We start from the raw sequence: 22,627 nt of genomic DNA, 5'->3' as shown, positions 1-22,627 counted from the left end.
TCTTACAACACCTTTTGTCCCCAGCCTTCTACGATCTCGCTCCTCCTTCCATGTAAATCTATTTACTTTAAGCCCATGTAATTCTCTCACAGCTACATGCTCAGCGGTCAATTGCAGGATATTGTCTGGCCTATCCCATAGCGAGGTTGCTGCCGCTCACAGAGAGGGGCTTAGAGACGACTTCTCTGGTCTGGTTGCCTTCAGAGAAATGGGTTTTTTTGCTGCAGCAGCTCAACGTCAGCTCGTTCTTAAGCTGCCTGATTGCATAAAGTGCCTTGTTTCTCAACCCTGCCTCAGCCTCACCAGCGGTCTTCTACCTGCAACCTTCAGTCAGCTTCACGAGCGAGGGTGCCCTCTTTAAAACTATTTTCTCTCAATAAACACAGACAGACACAGAGTCACAGACTTTGAGAGCGATCCCAGAACAGAATGTGCCTTCCACACGGCATATCAGTCCAAGAATGGACTCTGCCAAGTAATCTCACCCAAGACTTTACCTTTTATATCCCCTCAGATCTTATTACTTCGGGCCTTTTTCAGCCCTTTAAAGCCGCTACAGCACCTGCTTTCTCCACCGCTGAAACACATCCAGAAAGAAACACGGTGTCCGTCCCTGTTTCTTCTTCTTCTCCGGTCATGTTGCCAGGTATCTGGAAGTCGAGAAGTTTGTTGGAATTGTGTTTCAGTGTTGTTGTGTGGGCACAGGGGCTTGCATGTGTGCGCACATCTGCGAGATTCATTATTCCACAAGTGGAGTCCACAGATGGAAAATGTGATTCAGGATGATGATGCCTCTTTGACTCAGCAGGGAGAAGACCAAGCAGAGCGGGAGAGAGGTAGAAAAAGGAGGGAGGGGGGGAGAGAAAGGAAGGAGAGATGATGGTCCCGATGGAAGTAGATGTTTTTGTCTTTCACCAGCTTGCTCATCTTTTCCTCACGATCGTCAGCAGACATCAAGACAAATCAGATCAAATGCATGCATATACACACACACCAGGGCCACTGTTAGATAGGTACACAAGTGCACACACACACACACACACACACACACACACACACACACACACACACACACACATCAAGTCTAATTTCCACCAGGGATTTACGGTGATGCCAGTTTTCTCGCTCCTAAAATATTGGAAAACTCAAGTTTGCCAATAAGTGTGCGTGCATGTGTCTGTGTGTGTGTGTGTGTATGTGTGTGTGTGTGAGTGAATGTTTGTGTGTGTGTCAGTTTGGAGAGTAAAGAGTGTAAATGATGTGTCTGGGAAACCTGCAATGTGATGTCAAAACACACACGAACACACACACACACACAGAGTTCCTTCCATCCAGCTGGGTTTCTCGCTGGGAGATATGCAGCCCAGTTCATCGCCAGACAGACGGGTAATATATGGCCCCCGCTCCTGCCTCACACACACAGACACACACACACACACACACATGCACACACTCTGACACACACACTCAAACAAATACATAACCACATTAGACTTCTCTGCAGAACTAAACTGAGCTGTCTGCATGTTCCTCACTCAGATTCCACTCGCACTCGCCTCTGTTTCCTTTGGATGCAACAAATCGCCGAGGAAAAAGGAAGCTGCGACCGGCCGGATGCCAAGGTGAGGAGGAAACAAGGAGACAAGGAAATAAGGAGACACACATTCCACCACAGAGCTCCCGCGGAGCTGCTGCAGCAGGGACGAGCCTACCGGCAGTGATTTCTTATCGTGGAGAAGGCGAACCAGCGAGGAGTACGCAGGTATGAAAGGTTAATTCCCTCTTCATCTTCTTCCTCTTCTTCTTTTATCTCCTCTGCAGCAGTCCTGCTTACATTGTGCGCTGGTGTAGCAGCCTAGTTGCTATATTTCACGGTGACTGCATATGTGATTTATGTGTGAACAGGAATGAGTCCGCTGAGAGGTTTCCCCTGGCTTTTGATTCTCCTCTCTGCAGCAGCTGTGTGTGCAGGTACCACACATGCTCTCACGTGTGCATTGACACAAACAGCAACCATGCATTCAGATATTTTGCACAAATACAGTTTCTTCACCTCTTCACTCTAGAAGTATAAATCTAGCACAGACCACACACACTTGTGCCTGCTCCACAGGTGTGGGTAGCGCAAAGGTGGACAACCGTTCGTCCGAGGTCTGTCGTCATCCATGTGAGGAGCTGCTGGGGTTGCTCACTGAGATCCACGGCCTGCGTATTGTCACCAGCAACCTGCTGGAGGACCTGGATAGAGTCGTAAGACGCACAAATACGTCAGCTTTTGTTTGTTGTCTTTAACTCTCTGATGCTACTTTTATTTTGAAAGGGAACGAGAGAGAAGCTGGATTAAAGATGTAAAAGAAATACAGAATTTTAAACATATGAAAACACAGAGTTAAAGGTGTTTTAACATCAGTAAAACAGACCGATGTTGTGACTGTTACGGAGACGCTACCAGCCTCTGCAATGTACTTTATATTGTGTTTGATGGGGCAGAGCTTTGTGGGAAGTCTGTGACCTAACAGCAGAGTTGCTCCTCTTTCAGCGCAAATGGAACAAGTAGTGACACACTTTTTTCTGGCAGTAAGCGCTGTGGTTTGTGGTAAATATCCTGGTCATTTTGTGGGGGGAAAAAACAAGCCGAAAGAATACCATCAGTGTTAAAATGTTGGCCGCTAACCTCTTCCGAACCAAAAAAGCAAACAGGCAAACGTCTCAATTTAAAGGTGCAACTGTGAAGTTTTGGGGAAGAAAGTTTAGTAAGAAGAGAAAGATCTTCATTGACTGATTTTCGTCATGCCTACACAAACTAAATAAACAAACTGATTTTGGTTTTGTGACTGAATAAACAAACTGAACTTAAAGTTTCATACTTTAAGTCCTTTCTAGCTTCAAACAGTGTTCTGGGGAGCTAATTTTCCTCTGAGAACAGATTGTTTATGTAGTTGTGGAAAAAATAAATATTTCTGAGTTTGAATTTCTTCTCCAAAATTACATAGTGCTCCCGTAAGTCTGTAGTCATGACGTACATAGTTAGAAAGCTTACATTCCCGTGATTTTATTCATGCAAACAAAGTCAAGATAATCATGTGGACACGTGAACCACCTGTCTCCTGAGCAATTTACACGCCAGGCTCTGGATGACTGATGTATCATGTAGCCAATCAGATTTCAAAACCAACAATATATAGTTTGTAAGGTACCAAACTTGGAAATTCTTCAAATTTATGTAGCTTTATATGCATCCAAGTCAGGGTAAATAAGGAAATAATAAAATGCTGATGAGTTTAATTTTCCTGTCTCTGGTATTTTGAGGTCACAAAATAGCTTTTTTTCCCCCAGGCGTGTGAATATTATCTCAGAAAAACGTGTCATTTTTCAGTGATGTTATCTAATTTGAACTTGAACCATGTAAGGCTATATGATGTGGAGCCACTGTGTTTTTTCCAGCTTAAAGGGGCAGTTACAGGTCATCTGCAGGCAAAATATTAAGGCGAGAAAATGTAATGAATATTCATTGTGTTCAAACTCCTATAGATTAAGGCCAGAAGCACTTACAGAGATCCTGACAAGTTGGAGGAATAAAAAACTGCTTATAACCTTTCAAAAGAGCCCAAAAACATTTCTGTACTCGTAATTTGGTTCAACAACAGCTTTGACTTTACTTTGGACTAGACCATTCTAGCCTAATTCAACAAGTCTATGTGTACGAATACAGGGCAATACATATTTATAGAGAGAAAATGTAGTTTTCTGATGATGTTTCAACGTTTTGAAAGTACAACATGTGTGTATTTGTATTTTCAGTCAAGAGAAAATGAGGAGATGCGGATATCTTTGTTCGAGCTGAGCACCAGCAGCAGTGGCAGCAGTGGCGGCGGCGGCGGTGGCGGCAGCCGAGGCAATGGCCGTGGTCGCAGCCATGGCCGTGGTGGTGGTGGCGGTGGTGGTGGTGGTGGTGGTGGTGGTAGAGATGGCAATGGTGATGGCCATGGCTACAGTGATGGTGATGGCTATGGTGATGGCGATGACTACGGTGATGGCGATGGCTTCGGTGATGGCGATGGCTACGGTGATGGCGATGACTACGGAGATGGCCATGGCTACGGTGATGGCCATGGCTACGGTGATAGCCATGGCTTTGGTGATGGCCATGGCTACGGTAATGGCCATGGCTATGGTGATGGCCATGGCTACAGTAATGGCCATGGCTACAGTAATGGCCATGGCTTTGGTGATGGCCATGGCTTTGGTGATGGCCATGGCTACGGTAATGGCCATGGCTACGGTGATGGCCATGGCTACAGTGATGGTTATGGCTACGGTAATGGCAGTGATCATGACGAGCTTGACAGAGACAGAGACGGGGAGGTCTGGTGTATGCAAGATGGACGGATATACGAGCAGGGGGAAGATTGGGAAGTCGACAGCTGCACCTCCTGCACTTGCCAGGTCAGCATGACCGAGTTCAACTAATCTTATTTGACTTCGACTCAAATATCAGCAGGGAGGTGTTTCCTAGGGGACTGCCAAGTCTTTGAATACATGGAAGATCTGTCATGTAGTTAGACCTGCTTCATAGAGGTTAGACGGTAAATATTCTACGCTACAACTGCTTCCATCTTCATTTGTAGCATATATTTTCAGTCCTTTGAAGGAAGTCCAAGTCCCAAATCAAAGTCTCTTTGTGTTATTTTGTTGAATTAATTATATAAAGACATCTCTGGACTTGGATAATTGACTCTGAAGAGATGACAAAAAACTTAAGTCTCAAGTTTTGCCCTGGTAAAATCCTGGAACCAAAAAGTTTAAGAACCCCCTAACGTTGCTCTAATGTAGCTTACCAATACAGGAACAGCTATGGGAATGGTTAATACATTTAAAGGAATAGTTTGACTTTTTGGAATATACACTTGTTGGTTTTCTTGCTGAGAATTAGATCAGAAGATTAATAACACATAACTCACGAGACTTCTAAAAACCGAAATGTAGAAGTCAAAATGGCTCAAGCCAGGAGATCGTTAGCTTGAGTGAGCATAAAAACTGCTGTTCAAAGGTTAAGAAATCAGCCTACAAGCACCTCTAAAGCTCATGTTATGTCTGGTTTAATCTGTACAAAAAAAGAAGGGTTACGTGCTAAGCTAACGGTCTCCTGGCTGTGGTTTCAGATATGAGAGGCATCCATCGTCTCGCTCTTCTAACTCTCGGCAAGTGAACAAATAAGCATATTTTCCAGACTATTCCTTGAAAAATGCATTAACAAGTTGGAGAGATACTTCAGATTTCACTTGTATCTAAATGTGGTTTCATTTACTTCCAGGCCGTGCTTCAGCCATCTCTCTGAGTCTGTTTCTCTTTACAAAACATCATTAGTTTTTTTCAAGGATGGATTGAGGGAGTAGCCAGACTTCTTGTGAGTCATGACAGCATACCATTCCTCTGCAAGGACTGGCATTAAGCTCAAACATCTGGCTCAAACTAGCGCGGTTTGACTAATAATGTTTTTAACACCGTCTGAATCTCCCTCACCTTGTGCAGGATGGGAAGGTGGTGTGTCAGCAGGTGTCTTGCCCTCCGGTCTCCTGCATCAACCCTTCCTTTATTGATGGACAGTGCTGCCCCGTCTGTCTCAGTGAGTTTGGTTTGTGTGCAGCTATGATTCATTGTGGAAAAATTGTGTGCTGTGATCACAACCTTTGATTAAGGTGCACCAACAGTGTATGTGTGTATAAAGATAACGGAGACGGCTGGTCTCCGTGGTCCGAGTGGACGGCGTGTTCGGTCTCCTGTGGACGTGGAGGGCATCAGAGGGGCCGATCCTGCAACGGCATCACGCCTAAAGACTGTGCTGGCCCGTCAGTCCAAACCCGCAGCTGCATGGTGACGAAGTGTGACCGCAAGGGTAAGACATCACTGCATGTCTCATCTGTCACGGCTTGATTTATTTATTCTTATGATTGAGCCTGAACCGCCCAGGGGGATGAATTGAGTATCCCTCAAAGGGTGAAACTTCAGACGAATGGATTTTGGAGATTAGAATCATAATTGGAAACATGTTTTAGTTTAGTAAATGTATACACACTGTGGAGCTGTGGTGGTGGTCTGTGCTGGATTTCTCCCAGAGACAGTTCCTGGCTACTGTACCAAAAAAAACTGGACTACTTACAATCTTCATGTGCTTGTTTCGTGTCTAGCGCGTCCTAATGGGAACTGGGGCCTTTGGTCCCCTTGGTCTGCGTGCACGACCACATGTGGCGATGGAAACATCACACGGGTTCGTCTGTGCAACAACCCTCCACCACATAAAGGAGGTCGAGGGTGCGCCGGCAGCGACAGGGAGACACAACCTTGCAACAACACACTCTGCCCCAGTGAGTATACGAGCACAGATGCACACGCAGCCTGCACTGTCGTACTAACAAAGTAAATATTGTGTTTGTGTGTAGTTGCCGGAGGCTGGACGAGCTGGACCGAATGGTCGCTGTGCTCGGAAACATGTGGGGGAGGTCTTATAAGTCGTCAGCGGGAGTGTTTGAACCCCGCCCCTCAGAACGGTGGGAAGCCTTGTGCTGGAGTTGCTGTGGACTATGAAGCATGCAACAAACAACCATGTCCTTTAGGTAAACTTGGATAACTTGGATGAGACATTTTTAAACAGCAGAGAGTTAAAACAAAGATTCTGCCTTTAATCAGTTAGTGAGGATTAGGACAGAACAGACAAATGCTTCAAAAACGAACTTCCTCGGAATGATTCAGCTGCTGTTAACCAAATCCTGGATTATTTGCGGACTCCTTTCCATTTGTATGTGTTTTCAGATATATGTGTGCTGTCAAACCCGTGTTTCCCTGGGGTGGAGTGCACATCATATAGCGATGGATCATGGGAATGTGGACACTGTCCGTTGGGTCTAAGCGGCAACGGCACTCACTGTGAGGATGAGGATGAGGTAAGAAGAGCCGACGTAAAGGATCAGACTGCATGACATCAGCCGGTTAATGGATCAGTTCCACTAATGTATGGAATTGGAGACAACAGTTTGATTATATAGCGCACAGATGAAGAGGAATAATAGATATCACAATGAAACCTCCAGAACTGTTTCCTTACATTAATACGATTATTTCTGTATCACAACTTCACGTTTGACCAGTGCATGAAAAAACAATCTCTCCCATTAAACTCTGTTCCTGAAGGCACTGTGATCTCCTAATCTGACATTATGACCAATCTTAAAAGAAATAAATGTAGTGTAGTCTGATCCCTGGAAAAATCCCCTCCGGTCACCCCTTTGTATTTACACTCAGTGTTTGATATGCTGAACATGGTTGATCTCTCTATCTCTGCAGTGTGAAGTGGAGGATGTGTGTGTCACAGAGTGTGTAAACACAGACCCGGGGTACTACTGCATGCCCTGTCCTCCTCGCTATAAAGGCACCCAGCCGTACGGCCTCGGACTGCAGGAAGCCCACAGAAACAAGCAGGCATGCGTTTCTCTCTTTGAATATCAATTTTCATCCCCTCACTTTGAACTACAATCATGAATCTCTTTGTATTCTCTGCTTTTGGCTGTAGGTGTGTGAACCATACAATCCTTGCAAAGACAACACACACACCTGCCACAAGTATGCTGACTGTTTGTACCTGGGCCTGGCGTCTGAGGTGTTGTTCAAGTGTACGTGCGCCGTCGGGTTTGCGGGCGATGGCTTCCTGTGCGGTGAAGACTCTGATCTGGATGGCTGGCCCAACAAGAGATTACCCTGCAAGCAGAATGCAACGTATCACTGTCAAAAGGTGAAAGCATGAAAATAATTCAATCTGATTGGCTGTCAGTGTTCTGGATGGATGTGATTTCACTAAACTGAGTTGTGATTGGCTTGTAGGATAATTGCCCCATGCTACCAAACTCTGGACAGGAAGACCTGGACATGGACGGACTGGGAGACGCCTGTGATCCTGATGATGACAATGATGATATCATGGATGAGAGGGTGAGACTGTGGCTCAGACATGGTGTAACTAACACAAACACAGATAAGCAAAAGCCTTACATTTGCTTATGTTGCAACTCTACGTTTGTTTAGGGTCAAAACCATTTGGTTATGGTTAGGACAACGTCATGGTCTGGCTATGTTTTGGTCGCCACATACAATGTTTTAAGGTCACAAACACAGCTGGAAATAGCCCAGCTTCCTTTGAAAAATATCTGGTTTTGGCTGCCACAAACACAACTGGAAATTGTCCCCGGGTCTCCTTAAAAACACCTATTGTTGTTGGCACAAACATGGCTTACAAACATTGAAATAATGTCATAAAAAATATCCAGCAGACTGAAGCTGTGGTCATCCATTTGGCAGCCTCATCGCCTGTTAATTCAATCACCATCCCCTCCACCTCCCGATGTGAAGGTCAGGCAATAAGCATGTCGTGCACGTGATATGGCACGTTTTGTAGAAATGTCAATCTGGTATGTAACCAGTGACACATACAAACTTGGACGTATCTGTGGTTTGCAGAAATATAAACTGCTAACGTTATATCCTGGCAAGTGGGCTGAAACTGACTGGCAACAGGCATATATTCACATCCTTATGTGAACCGTATGTGTGAACAAATGTGTGCGTTTGACACAGGACAATTGCCCGCTGGTGTACAACCCTCGGCAGTTTGACTCTGACAGAGATGGGGTCGGCGACCGCTGTGATAACTGTCCCTTTGATAGCAACCCACATCAGACAGACACTGATGATAACGGAGAAGGAGACGCCTGCAGCATCGACATGGACGGAGACGGTAGGAGCCACTCACCAGTTATTACAGTTTTTTTATTCACACCTTGATTTTTGCTTAGATTTAGTTAAACGTACTGCAAGGACATTTTAACAACAGACCAGGATCAATAAAGTGTAATAACAAAGTGGATTTAGTGTTATGTTACTCTTGAAATATGGATTGAATTACATTTACCCTAACAAAAGTCTTGATTTATATTGTTTGGAGTGTGGTTTTATGTGTAATAAAAGAATCGTGTCTGTGTCCTTCTCCAGAGGTTCTGAATGAACGTGACAACTGTCCCTTAATCTACAACACTGACCAGAGGGACACAGACCTGGATGGTGTTGGAGACCAGTGTGACAACTGTCCCCTTCTGCACAACCCACGGCAGGTCTCTGAAACACACAAAACTCAAATGCTGAAAAGCTCAAATGTATCTACTGAAAAATAGACTGGAAAACAACACATCTGGTATGTGTGTTTGCAGCTCGACTCTGACAGTGACCTGGTCGGGGACATGTGTGACAACAACGAGGACATCGATGAGGACGGCCACCAAAACTCTCTTGACAACTGTCCCTACATCGCCAACAGCAACCAGGCAGACCACGACAAGGACGGGAAGGGAGACGTCTGCGACCATGACGATGACAATGACGGGATCCCTGACGATCGGGACAACTGCAGGCTGGTGCCCAACAGGGACCAGCTGGACTCTGATGGTCAGTGTTGCTATAAGTTTCTCTAAAGTTAAGGTGGCAGAGAGGGAAATTCAAATCCACATGTAGAAAAAAGCCAATCGCATGTGGGAATTTTCATAAAGCTCTTCTGAAAACAAACAACGAAAGTGTCACCCATTACGAAACGTAATCTACTGAAAAACAGTCAACTGAACTGTTAATACAGCTCGAATGTCTTGACACAGATGTGGACAAATGCTGATTAATTTGCTGTCACATAAGGAAGATATTTCCCACAATTTATGATAAATGGATTTTGCAGCCATGCAATAAACTCCCGTGACAATCTGTCCAGTTATGTCTCCACTGATCCAGGTCATGTAAATGTTGGACATCAACATAAACCGTTTATGGCTCTCAGTGGTGTGATTAATCATACATAAAAGACTCTTTAATCTATCCACCATCATACAGCTCCTTCTCACAAACATTTGCACATTATCTCGTCTCGTCTTTCTTTTTTTTTCCTCGTCCTGGCAAAAGTGAATCCAGGAAATCACGTGGTTTGCATCTCGTTCCTTGTTCCTCTCTCTCGCAGGTGACGGTAGCGGAGACGCATGCTTTGATGACTTTGACAACGACAGTATTCCAGATGCGCTGGATCCCTGTCCGATGAACGAGGATATTGGGTCTACAGACTTCAGGAAGTTTCAGGTTGTTTTGTTGGACCCTAAAGGCACCACGCAGTCCGACCCTCTGTGGGTGATCCGCAGCCAAGGCACCGAGCTGCTGCAGACGGCCAACTCGGATCCTGGCATCGCTTTAGGTCAGTTAAGTGATCATGTCCGTCTGGGTCAAATTGATTACTCAGAAAACATTTACTTGCCAGTTGGCAGATTTAAATACAGATGTTCTGATACCATTTCCCCTTCCTGATACCGATTCCTGAACTCTGTGTTCAAATTGGACTGAGTACTGATCCGATACCAGTGTGTGTGCGCAGCCCACACTTCAGGATTCACAGCGTTGTATACCACTGTATAATAAAAAGCCTACAAAGCTAATATCCTTTTGTTTGAGCAGGATACGACAAGTTCAGCTCTGTCGACTTCAGTGTGACATTTTACGTGAACACCAACCGAGACGATGACTTCGCAGGCATCGTGTTCGCCTACCAGTCCAGTCGACGCTTCTATGTTGTCATGTGGAAACAGGTGAGGTTTGAAAGCTTGACAATAACTCCCATTGATGGGAGAAAATAACCTTAACTGCGCTTAAAAACCTTTGATTCGAGGTTTAAATCAGAAGTTAGATCCATCTTTTGTATTTGTCCTTGATGTCCTAACTCAACCTCACTGGTGCATAAAAGACCTGACTTTTCATCCGTGTCCTTTTGTGCCATACTGTACAAACATCAGTATAACCTTCACTCTCTTTTATCCTCCACGTCCTTTCTTTCTGTGAGAGTAGGTGTCTCAGGCTTACTGGGAGAAAAAGCCGTCCAAAGCTTTCGGCACAGCGGGAGTCTCGATCAAACTGGTCAACTCCAGCACAGGACCGGGGGAATATCTGCGCAACGCCCTGTGGCACACCGGAAACACCCGACACCAGGCATGAATCAGCGACTTTATATCTCTCCTGCTCGTCATAAACCACAGTAAACCTTGGGCAGACCATCCTTTATTAGATTGGCACAATAAAGCTCAGATATTCAAGTACAATTTTCTTGACGTCTGTGTGTGTGTGTGTGTGTGTGTGTTTCAGGTCAGAACATTGTGGCATGACCCCAATAAAATTGGCTGGAAGGACTTCACCGCCTACCGCATGCACCTCATCCACAGACCCAAAACTGGGTTCATCAGGTACAAAGACGGTTTCCCACCTTGAGTTTTATCACTCGACAATCTAACAGTGGTTAGATTTATTCGCACGAGATTCTTGAATGAGACTAACCCCAGATGATCTCTTTTCCCTTTGTGCTTTCTTATCGTCTGGACAACGTTTCTCTCCTGTTTCTATAGGTGAGAGGAGTCCCAAACAAGACGTATGAACATGTAGATTTATTGAGTTAAAGAATTTGTTCCTTGGCTGGTTTTCTTTTTTACAGCCTGAATTTATATTTTCCATGTTGAGCTGTCGCAAGGTCATAAAACACATCTGGATTATGATCGTGGAAATCACCCAAGTTTAAAAGTTACAAAAACAAAATTTTTTGGACCTCTTTGTAAGGGAACAACAGCTCCTCTCAAGTAAAATACCTCTACACAGGAGCAGTAGGCTTTACATTTTAATTTACAGCACAGACATTTGTTCTGTTTCATTTTGTTTTGATTCTTTATTTGCACATAAAAATTAAATAAAAGATAGAGTACATAATATGCGAGGAAATATGAAGATTGCCTAAAAACAAGCCAAGTTATTGATTTGGATTTTTAAAACGCAACGGAAAAACTTTTCAGTTTCTAGGAAACTGTTGTAAACAGAGCCAAATAAACAATGTTATAACTGGCTGTGCTTTTAAAGGGCCATAGCAGTGTTTTAGCCCATTTACTGCACATCACATCAATTTTCCTGCATGGTTTTAAAAACTTAACTGCCTAAATATAAGAAATTAGTGCTTGATTTGAGAAGATACAGACTAACAATGAGGGAATTTGTCTTCCAGTGCAGTAAGAAAACTTTACTTGACAAGAAATCTTAAAATAAGTTGGTTCAGACATAAGTTAGCGTTCAAAGGGTTGAAATAAGTAGAAAATGCTGTTTTTAGATCAGATTACTTGAGATCAGACTTGACAACACAGTGATAAGTGATAATCCAGCTGTGTTTTATGACCTTATTACAGCTCAACAAGAAAATATAAATTAAGGGTTCAGGTTGGAAAAGCTGTTTAACTCAATAAATCTGCATGTTCATACATCAGTTGACTTGTTTGTGGCTATCCTTGCCTATAGAACGTTAAGGACTTTAATATAATGCATTACTATTAGCGAAATAAATTGGATATAAGTAAATAATTCTTAATTAAAGTATTTTTGCATTCCTAATTTTAGCACAACCTCAGAACAAACGTCTCAAAATCAAATCAGCACGTGGATCCTCCTTTGAAAGCGCTACATAATCCATTTATACTCAAAACAAGACCAACTAGAATTTATGCCGCTTTTACAATAAAAAACAAACATGCCGCACACTGAAGATCAAAACATTCAGAGCAGGTTTTAGAGTCTGCAAGCAGATTTTTCAAAATGTTGTGAAGTCAATGAAAACAAATTGATGAATGAAATGTTCTAAACTCTAAAAACACCAAAGCAGCACGCCTTAAAAAACAAGCAGCAACTCTGACAAGTGAATGAAATTTGCACAATTTATGATTACACATTCTGGGCTCAGTCGCTCTCTGTTCGGTTCCTGTTGGTTTCAGTGGAGGAGCAATTTACTGTAAAACCTCTTAAATTTGTGGAAATCACATTCAGTGCCATCTTTAGAAGAGAAATTCAACCACAGATGTTCTTTGAGGATATCATCAATCTCCAGGAGTTGTTTTGTAACAGTGTAATTCACTTTCTTTGTTGTACTCGGTTCTCCTCAACCTGCCACATCCACTTAGTTTTCCTCTCACTAATGGACTTTCAGAAACAGCCCCCCGGCGATGACTTCTCTGCGCTTTGTGCTGTTTATGGAGGGAACAACATCAGTACTGTGGTGAGGTTTTACAAGCAGAGAAGAAGTGAGAAGAAGGAGAACAAACTATTATGTGTTCAAATTTTTAAAATACTCTTAAAAGAGGCTGTCTATGGCTGTTGTTGGATTCCGGGCACTGAATGACGACTGTACGCTTATTGAATGTGAGGCTGAAAAGAAGCTCCTGCTCTTTGATTGTGAAGGACGGACACATATTGATATTTCAGATTGTTGCTATGAAGCTCCACTGTAACTGCTATATATATAGCACCGTTTGACGTCATGTCCTCGGTGTTTATTTAGTAGTAGTAAAATAGGGAACAGGACAGAGACTACAAGAAAAAACAACAAACTTGACAAAGCAACCAAGTGAAAGAAAGAACTTAAGTGTAAAATATAGTACACAAACTGTTGTAAAAAAGAAACACTAAACAGAAAGATTTGCTTCAAGAGTAAATGTAGGAGGCAAAATGGCCTCTGCCACAGTTATATTGTTATATACTTAATTATTACTGATATATGAACGTGTAGGCAGCATCCTAATGATGTAGTTTGCAGACGTGGAGCTCAGTTCCAGCTCTTTCATACACTGGTGGGTGGTTTAATTTATAAGATTATATGAAAGTTATCATAAGTTTGTAAAATCTTTACCTCTAACGTAATATATATAGCTGTCAGATATATGTAACGGAGTAAAAACAACAATATATTCCTCTGAAGTGTTGTGGGGTAGAAGTAAAAAGAGTAGTAGAGAGGTAAAAATATTACTTTGGTAAAAGTGAGTCATCCTTACAAATAGCACTTGAGTAAAAGTCTTAAAGTATCTAATATTAAATGTACTTAAGTATCAAAAGTGCAGGTAAAAGTAAATAACTTGTTGTTTTTTTTAATCAGATTTCCGATAAAATACTTGATAAACGCTGTGTTTTGATGATGTCGCCGCGTCGTGTTCCCCTCGCAGGGTGGTGGTGTACGAAGGCAGGGATATTTTATCGGACTCGGGGGCGGTGTACGACCACACCCTGGCTGGAGGCAGACTGGGACTTTTTGTCTTCTCGCAGGAGCACGTCATCTTCTCAGACCTCAGATATGAGTGCAGAGGTAAGAAATCCTGTGGAAAACACCTGTCCTGACTACTGATGAGTGGCAGGACAAATACTTCTTTACTTAAACCGGCAACAGATAAAGTTTTCTGCTTCGGAGTTTCATTATGAAGTAAATGTCGATTACACAGTCTAATGGATATGGAATAATGAAACCATCAGCGTTTACATTCAGTCTGCCACCGGGCGCACGGTCACCCGAGGAAAGGAAGGTTAACTGGTGATCGATTTCTATTATGGACCAAATGATTGAATAAACTCACGTGTTGTTGTTGTTATTTGTGACTGTAAAGTAACAATACAACAATGTAAAAAATACTTCATAAGAAAAAGTCCTATATTCAAAGTAAGAGTATAGAAGTATAAATCTGCATAAGTACTCAAATTAAAGTACTTGAGCTGTAGAATAATTTGACACCTCGGCATGATTAGATTGTTAATACCGAGGTCGAGCTCATTAAATACTTCATATACAGTTAAATGTTTAAGTCAAGTGGTTCTCAACCTAAGGGCCCCAACCCCCTTGAAGGCATCACAGCATAAATCTGATAGGTCGTGAGATGATTTTTCTTTCTTTTAAAGTAAAAGTAAAATGGAAATACTCAAGCACAATGTCTCTGATGACCTGTATTTATTCACTTCCCTCCTCAGATCACTGAACAAACCCGACAGAGATCCACATTCATTTCAGAAAATCATCTCAATACGACTACGAGACAGAGAGAGGACGCACCGGACCGAGGCCTTTATCCTGCCAGAACTATCAATTAGTGACCAGTCATCTATCTATCAATCAGCTTTTCATGCGACAGTATTGATTTTCGGGCCGTCTCATTCGCTGTATATTACTGTAACACTCTCACAGCACCTCTAGTGACAGTAGCCTCTTGTTGCTTTTCATTTGCTTTTTGCTAAATGGTTGTAAATAATTATTTATTGCCAGATGCCAGACATGAAAGGGGGGAGATGGGAGGATGACTTCGTGATGGAGTTAGTAGATTTCTGTGCAGATGTCTGGTGGTAACTTATCAATAAAATACTTTGTGTTTTTTTCAGTTGTTTCTTTTTTTACTTGTGTTATCTGGTGACGCCACCACAGCACGCACACACACAGGGCTGTGGAAACATGGTCTGTAGCACCTTCCAGTGGTGAAAGTAGTTACTACACATGCTGAGGGGGAGGGAAGAAACTACACTGAGAAAGGTTCACCAAGGGAAGTGAAGTTAGAGGTGGTGCAGGAAGTAATCACGTTGTTTACTCAAGTAAAAGCAGTGTTGGAAAAGGTACCCAAAATCCTTCCTGAGTAAAAGTAAAGATAACCTGTCAATTAGTTTGGTAAAGGTAATTTTTAAGTAATTTTCTGAAAATGAATGTACTTTAAGTGGATTATACTTTTACTTATCAGCCAGGTTGATTACTGAATCCAATATTCAGCATCTTTCTGATTATTTTTGTTATCTGATTGCTGATAAAATAAAATAATGGAAAAACGCAGCATGCAACCTGCAAACTAACTTGTAACTAAAGCTAACAAATACATGTAGTGGAGTCCAAAATGTTGTGGAGTGGAAGTATGAAGTAGCAGAAAACGGAAATATTCAAGTAAAGTACCTGAAAATTGTACCTAAGTACAGTTCTCGAGTAGTTACATTCCCTCACTGAGTAAAAGTAGTAATTACACACTTTAAAAAATGACTCCACGACATAAATAAATGTGATAATAATGATAAATATAGTGGAGTAAAAGTAGCAGGCAATGGAATGAGTCAGGTTTTAAGAAAAGTGTTTCCTGTAGGCTGACAAATCTGGGTCTCCAAAGAAACCTGAGTCTCAGGGGAAACAAATCCTCTGTAATGACTGAAAACACAGAACCTGTTGAACCGGCTGGACAGGGGAGTGCACAGAGACACCACACACACACACACACACACACACACACACACACACACACACACACACACACACACTCTACCTGGCGCAGCAACGTCACCACTTCCCACTGGGATGTGAAGAATGAGGAAGACGAGTCCCAAGCGAGAAGACAGGAGTCATTACCAAACACAGACAGTGAGTTTCTGTCCTTAAATCAAGCGTCATTAAAGTGGAGTCATGGTGCTCGGCTGTGCAGAAAGGTGCGCTCTGTTTGCGCAGCGGCACCAGTCAGCCATGCATTTTGCGCTCCTGGTCGTCTGTTATATCCTTTACCTCCTGATCGGAGCCGGGATCTTCTCCGCCATCGAGCTGCCCTACGAGCAGGAGCTGCGGCAGGAGCTGGAGGCGGCCCGGCGGGACTTCCTGGCCAACAACACCTGCGTGTCCGACGCGCGTCTGGAGGAGCTGCTGGTCCGAGCCCTGGAGGCCAGCAACTACGGAGTGTCCGTGCTGGGAAACGACACCAAAAACAACTGGGACTTTGTGTCGTCCTTGTTCTTCACCAGCACCGTGCTGACCACGACAGGTGAGGCCCCGGGGGGACAGGTGGTGAAGCCTTAAAGCTGATGCGTTTGCTTTAAAGGTGCACTCTGTAGTTTTGGGGAAGAAGAGACAGATCTTCAGATTGACTGATTTGTTTTTAATGCCTAAACTCTCTTTGTTTTCATGACTGACTAAACAAGCTGCCCTTAAAGGACAACACAATTTTATACTGTTTCACTTTGTTTATATGTGGCGGACCCTGCCACCTTTCTAGCTTCAAACAGTGTTCTGGGGACCGTATTTTCTTCTGAGGACAGCTTGTTTATTCAGTTATTGAAAAATATATATATATATTTCTGATTTTGTATTATTACCTTACATTTGAATCTCTTCCCCAAAACTACATAGCGTCCCTTTAATTAGCCCCTTTAATTGATAAATCACAGTTTTTTAAGGGTTTTTATATGTTGCAACAAGGGTTAAAGGTGCAATATGTAACAATTGGCCAGCTAACAAATTCCTATTCAAACAAATAGGGGCCAGTATATTAGTAGAGAAAGCTAACTGTAGCTGCTGTTAGCAAGTTAGCTCAGTTAGCCGTGCAGCTAGCAGTACAGACTGGGGGGATGTTGGTGCTGCCACAGCAGCTTTAGACCGGGACGAGCCGGGGCTAGCTGGTTAGCATGCTAACTTTAGTAGATACATTACAACATAACACATAGACGTCATAATGTCAAAGAAAAGTCATTCCTTCACAATTTATTTTTTTAATGCTTTCAACTAAAATCCTCACATATCTCACTTTTAAATATCACCTCCAGACATGCTGTAAAGAATATAGAAAGAAATGTGATTAAACTGATTAAAAATCCCTAAAATTACATCTACTTCCTCTTCAGAATCCATCAATTAATGTACCATTTAAGGGCCCGACCAACTGATACTGCTCTATCACAGATTTATAGTTTCAGTGTATATATTGTCCTATATGTGCAGATATTTAACCTTAAAAAAAAAAATAGCTGTGGGTTTCACACTGTCTAGTAAACCAGCACGTCTGGAGTTATACACGTTAATAAGTTGTTTTTGCTCCGGATAGTAAATGATTTATTAACCATTAATGAACTTATTTAAGCTCTTAAAGCCTTTATACAGAGTGACTTATTAGAAACTGTCCCTATCATGTCACAGTTCATGTACTTTCATTATGAAAAGCTGTCAAGGTTATACCGGAGTCATCAGAAGGACAAAATGCATATAGTCCTGTAATCTTTCAGGGTATTTAAAGGTCCCTATTGACTGTACTAACATACTGTCAGGCTTTACATGTTGCACCGCTTGTTATTCAGTAAGCAGAAGCAGGTTTAGAGGTGTTTATTGTGGGTTTTAATGAGAACTGACGTCCCTGAAGCTCCATGACACAGTTAAAGCATTAGTTATGCTAAAAGGAGCAAATTAAAACCCACAGAGCTTTGGCGCTCTGTGTAAACATTTGTTTAGCCTATTATTTATTAATTAAGATGTAGACAGTCTTGATTCAAACTTGTCTTTACTAAGAAGAGATGTTGCTGTCTGTCTTTCTCTCTTGCCTTCCTTCATTTTCTCTAATTACTGTTCTCTGTGTCGAGCTTCGCAGAGGCTAAGTGGCTCCTGGAGTAGAGTCCCACCTCTAATTATACCTTCTGTAATTAACGCCGTGCTGCATGTTTGGTTTTGTTTCCAGGTTATGGCCACACTGTTCCTCTGTCAGATGAAGGGAAGGCCTTCTGCATCTTCTACTCCCTCTTTGGCATCCCCGTCACCCTCTTCTTCCTCTCCGTCGTGGTGCAGAGGATCATGGTCCTGGTGAGTCGGCGTCCGGTGTCCTACTTCCACCATCGATGGGCCATGTCTAAATCGAAGCTAGCCGCCATACACGCCACCTGCCTCGGCGTCATCATGGCCCTGGTGCTCCTCATCATCCCTGCGTGGATCTTTACCACCATGGAGAAGGATTGGGACTTTCTGGAGTCTTTGTATTTCTGTTTCATCTCTCTTACAACCATTGGCCTCGGGGATTATGTCCCCGGCGAGACACACAGTAAAGAGGACAACCCACACCCGCAGCTGTACAGGCTGGCCATTACAAGTGAGTGGGAAGCTAAATGTACTGCCTCTGCTGTCAGGTGGAAGCCTTTAATCTCCAGAAAAGAAGAAGAAAACGAAGTCAAATAAGGACAAAATGCGGTTATTGCATTTTTTTACCCACTGGTTTGAAAAAAGGTTTCAGGAGCTCTATGATAAGTGAATTTTCTTATCTTGTAGTGCAGTGGTTCCCAGCCTTGTTGGATTGTTACCCCTGAAAACAAAGCATCGCCTCATTGTCTCAGTTAGCATCAGTCCAGGACTTGTGAGAAGCCAAGCCACTGAGTTATTTTACTTTGCCACGTTTTAAGTTAATGATTGTTAAGGCCTGGAAATCTGAAGATTATCCAGTATTTCAGAGGGGAAAAGAGTCGAAGTAACAGTTCTAGCATTGATGTTTTGATGCCAAGCCTTTGTCCCGATGGCCCATTATTCAGATCCAAACCCTAATGCTAACCCTTAGTCTCTCAAAGTTTTTTGAGATCAGCCTTCATCTAACAATTCGGGTGACGTGGGTGGAAAGGTGGAAGTCAACAGCAGCAGTAAAATCACTTGAAATCTAGTTTGGTGTCAGGCCAGAAAGATAGCTTACTAAGGCCAAAAACCCACGGACAGGGGCCGGCAAACACTCAACTATCAACTGCAGGGAGATTGTGTATTTTCGTAATAATGGTCGCTTGATAAAAGGATGTCTGACAAATAGGCTTTCAGTCCAACGGGCCATTTTTCAGACTATTGGTGGCCGATGTTTTTCAGGTATTGTCGACAAGGCTGCGGCTGATGGACGATGGTATCCTCCATCGCCAACGGCTGACACTCATCGACTACTGAGCTCCGACCGTCGTAACATTGTTACCCCACTAGAGTGCACAAAAAGTAGTGTCACGTCAGAGTTGCTTGCGCTTTTGGCAGGCGTTGTTGGCACTGGTGGCATGTGGGAGAGAAAATGGAGAGAAGTCTATTGCTGCACAATGCAATAACGTTACGTTTCCATGTCTCTCACATTATTTTCTTCTTAAACCTGTTCAGTTTGGCGAACCCAAGGTGCTCGCTTACATTGGTGGCAGCGGTGTTTAGTTTCTGCTGGCTGCTGTTAGTGTGTATCTCTCAATCGTGCCATCATTAACTTCTGAGGCTAAACACAGTTAAGTTACGGCCATGTAGGGCGACGATGCAGACCTTTTAAACCCCTTAACCCTTAATACAGTGCATGGGGATGCACTGTATGTCCAGCACTCGCCAGGCAGGGATTTCAGTTGATCTAACTCCATTCACTAGTTGAGGGAGAAGTTTCTCGGCTGAGCGAGACAGTTGGAGTCTGCCGTCAGAGCGAGTGAGAAAACAGCTGTGATTACTGTGGTGAACTAATGAGCAGCTCCTGCTTTGCAGCAACTCTGAGGGGACTTCTGATTCAGAAACACCCAGTAAACCCTGCTATTGTGAATCCCACCTTAGTTTAGCATATTAGCATGCTCACATTCGCTAATGAGCACTAATCACAAAGTACATCTGAGGCCGATGGGAATGTCATTAGTAATGCAGGTCTGTTTCGGTTAGTTTTTGCATTTGGAAATAAACTAGAGGACTGCTAATGGATAATGGCCCTGGAGGAAAAGTCAGGGGATCGATTAAGTTTAATAGTTTATCTCTAGAGCTGTGTCACTAGCATGGCAAAAAGGAGAAAACAGAAAAAGTGCAAACATAAATTTAGCTCTGCATGATTGGTTTGTGTCAATCACCTTTGGGTGTATCGGCCCTCACACCTGGAGCCACTGCTGCAGAGGACTACTCGATCCTCTACAACAGTTCTCTTTTCTGATTGACAAAGTGAAAAAAAGGTCATGACTGTTAGCCACTACACCCTTATTGTACTGACCAAACCCAGATTTGTTTTATTAGTCACTCTGTACTGGTCTTTGTTCCTTATTCTGCCATTTTTTATGTGTGTGTTTGCTCTCCCAGTCTACTTGCTGCTGGGCTTGGTGTGCGTCCTGGTGGTGCTGGAGACGTGTTGCGAGCTTCCCCAGATGAAGCGCCTCAGACAGAGGTTTTACCGAGAAACCGTTCGGGAGCTGGACTCTGAGACCACCAACATCATCGATCGGGATCACATGAGCGACCAGCTGAACAACTCTTCGGACCCGATAGATCATCGTCCACCGGTCATCCCTTCTGTGTCAGAACAGGCTGTGTCTCTCCGGCAGGACAAGTCACCGCCTTACACCCCAGCATCAGGACCTGCTGCTAATGGAAAACTGAGATGACAGATTGCCTGGAACATATTGTTTTTAAGAGACTGGTTAATGAACTGAGCGTGAGCACTCTCATGAGTACACCATATCTACATGTAAGCACTTAATCACTTAAAAAGGGATTGCTTTCTGCTACTGCCAACACCAACAGACATTTGTGGCGTAAAAGCAGGAACCACCCACAGACTATCAGGATGGCATTGTTTTCTTGTTCTCTCCTGTTGCTCAATTTGCTGCAGATAAGAGCCTGATCTGTGATACAGAGGAAGGGCCGGGCCCCCGAACGGAGGGAAACCCCGCAAGGTTCCACTTCCTGCCAAAGTCTCGGTGCTGTAATTCCAAAGCGGCGCAGTTTGCTCCAGAGGATTTCACACCGGCTCATGGCACATTTTATAATCTAGGGAGGTATTTGCATAGGAAATTTGCCTTCTTGGAAGCAGTGAAGCAGCACGAAGACAATCGGGCATACCATCAGTTGGTTTATTGTACGTTCCGTGCAAGAAGAAGATCAGATAATGGCAAAAAATAAACATTTCTTTCTTCCTGGTTGCTTACAGGTGATTGTTGGCCTTCAGGTGTTGATAGCAACTTGAAATATACTAAGTAAATATATTTAGTTTATTAAAGGTGCACTATGTAGTTTGTATGTAGTATATAATTCATTTTTATCCCTAAAAAAACGAAATAAACAAACTGACCTTTAAGGACAACACAGTTTCATACTGTTTTACTTTGTTTATATGTGGCGGACCCTGCCACCTTTTTAGCCTCAAACAGTGTTCTGGGGACCTTATGTTCCTCTGAGAACAGCTTGTTTATTCACTTATGGAAGAAATAAATATTTCTATTTTATTATCACCTCATTAATATTGTAAATATTAAAATTCTGAGTTTGAATTTCTTCTCCAAAACTACATAGTGCCCCTTTTAGTACACCTCCAGTACACTACTGTTCAGAAGTTTAAAGGTGATATATAGAATTTATGCTGCTAGGCGTCTCTCAATCAAACAAAATGTGGGATCATGGGAGTCTTCGCTGGTAAACAGCCACCACTGATGATTAAAATCTATCTACGGGACTCAGGCAGAAATGTTAATGGATCAGATAATGTTTTAAAGTTGAGTTCATGTCATGCTCATGCTCAAAACACAACAACATACGTAACACAAAAGTCTAGGCCAGACCTATTCAACTGGCTCACCGTGGGCTGAATGCAGCACTTTAACAACCTCATTCCAACCCTCTGAGCATTTTGTTTGTAGGATAATTAATCCATTTACTTGCTGAGCACAAACATTCTCTTATTTCATTAAAAAGTTTCAACCCAAGCTGTTTAAGCAGAGGGAATTTACAAAAATCAACACCCTACTTCTATGATTAAAAAGCTGCACTGTTATTTTTTCCTGCACTTCTGTATTTATGAAGTTTCTTTTTTCAACTGTGAAAACTCATTTAAAAAAGCAGAGAAAAAAATGCATCGTTTTAACACAATTAAATTCCAGGCTTTACAAGTCCGACATAGGGAATTTAAAAGTCTGGCTCTTCTAAATAAGTAGTTGAATAGACCTGGCTTAGTTAAATAGACATTTAATGCAGAAATGG

At 42.9% G+C, this 22,627-nt stretch overlaps 2 protein-coding genes across 2 annotated transcripts; both read left to right on the top strand.

Annotated features, from left to right (window-relative positions):
- Positions 1–1,907: 1,907 nt before the first annotated feature.
- Positions 1,908–14,970, top strand: LOC141015566 (thrombospondin-2-like). Its single transcript, XM_073489691.1, has 21 exons — positions 1,908–1,971; positions 2,114–2,250; positions 3,802–3,880; positions 4,334–4,446; positions 5,533–5,626; positions 5,729–5,896; positions 6,189–6,365; positions 6,441–6,614; positions 6,811–6,941; positions 7,342–7,476; positions 7,568–7,786; positions 7,876–7,983; positions 8,626–8,785; positions 9,040–9,158; positions 9,255–9,489; positions 10,046–10,273; positions 10,531–10,661; positions 10,918–11,058; positions 11,212–11,309; positions 14,091–14,230; positions 14,884–14,970. The coding sequence occupies exons 1-21, from the start codon at positions 1,908–1,910 to the stop codon at positions 14,889–14,891; spliced, it is 2,859 nt and encodes a 952-aa protein (XP_073345792.1). The 3' UTR covers positions 14,892–14,970.
- A 1,372-nt stretch (positions 14,971–16,342) lies between these two features.
- Positions 16,343–21,036, top strand: LOC141016114 (potassium channel subfamily K member 1-like). Its single transcript, XM_073490378.1, has 3 exons — positions 16,343–16,691; positions 18,372–18,776; positions 20,735–21,036. Exons 1-3 carry the CDS (start codon positions 16,343–16,345, stop codon positions 21,034–21,036), a joined length of 1,056 nt encoding a protein of 351 aa, XP_073346479.1.
- Positions 21,037–22,627: the final 1,591 nt, after the last annotated feature.

This window comes from Pagrus major, chromosome 20 (assembly GCF_040436345.1).
Source record: "Pagrus major chromosome 20, Pma_NU_1.0".
Lineage (NCBI taxonomy): Eukaryota > Metazoa > Chordata > Actinopteri > Spariformes > Sparidae > Pagrus > Pagrus major.
The sequence above is the reverse complement of the archived record's forward strand: the minus strand, read 5'-3'. Positions and strand labels throughout refer to the sequence as shown.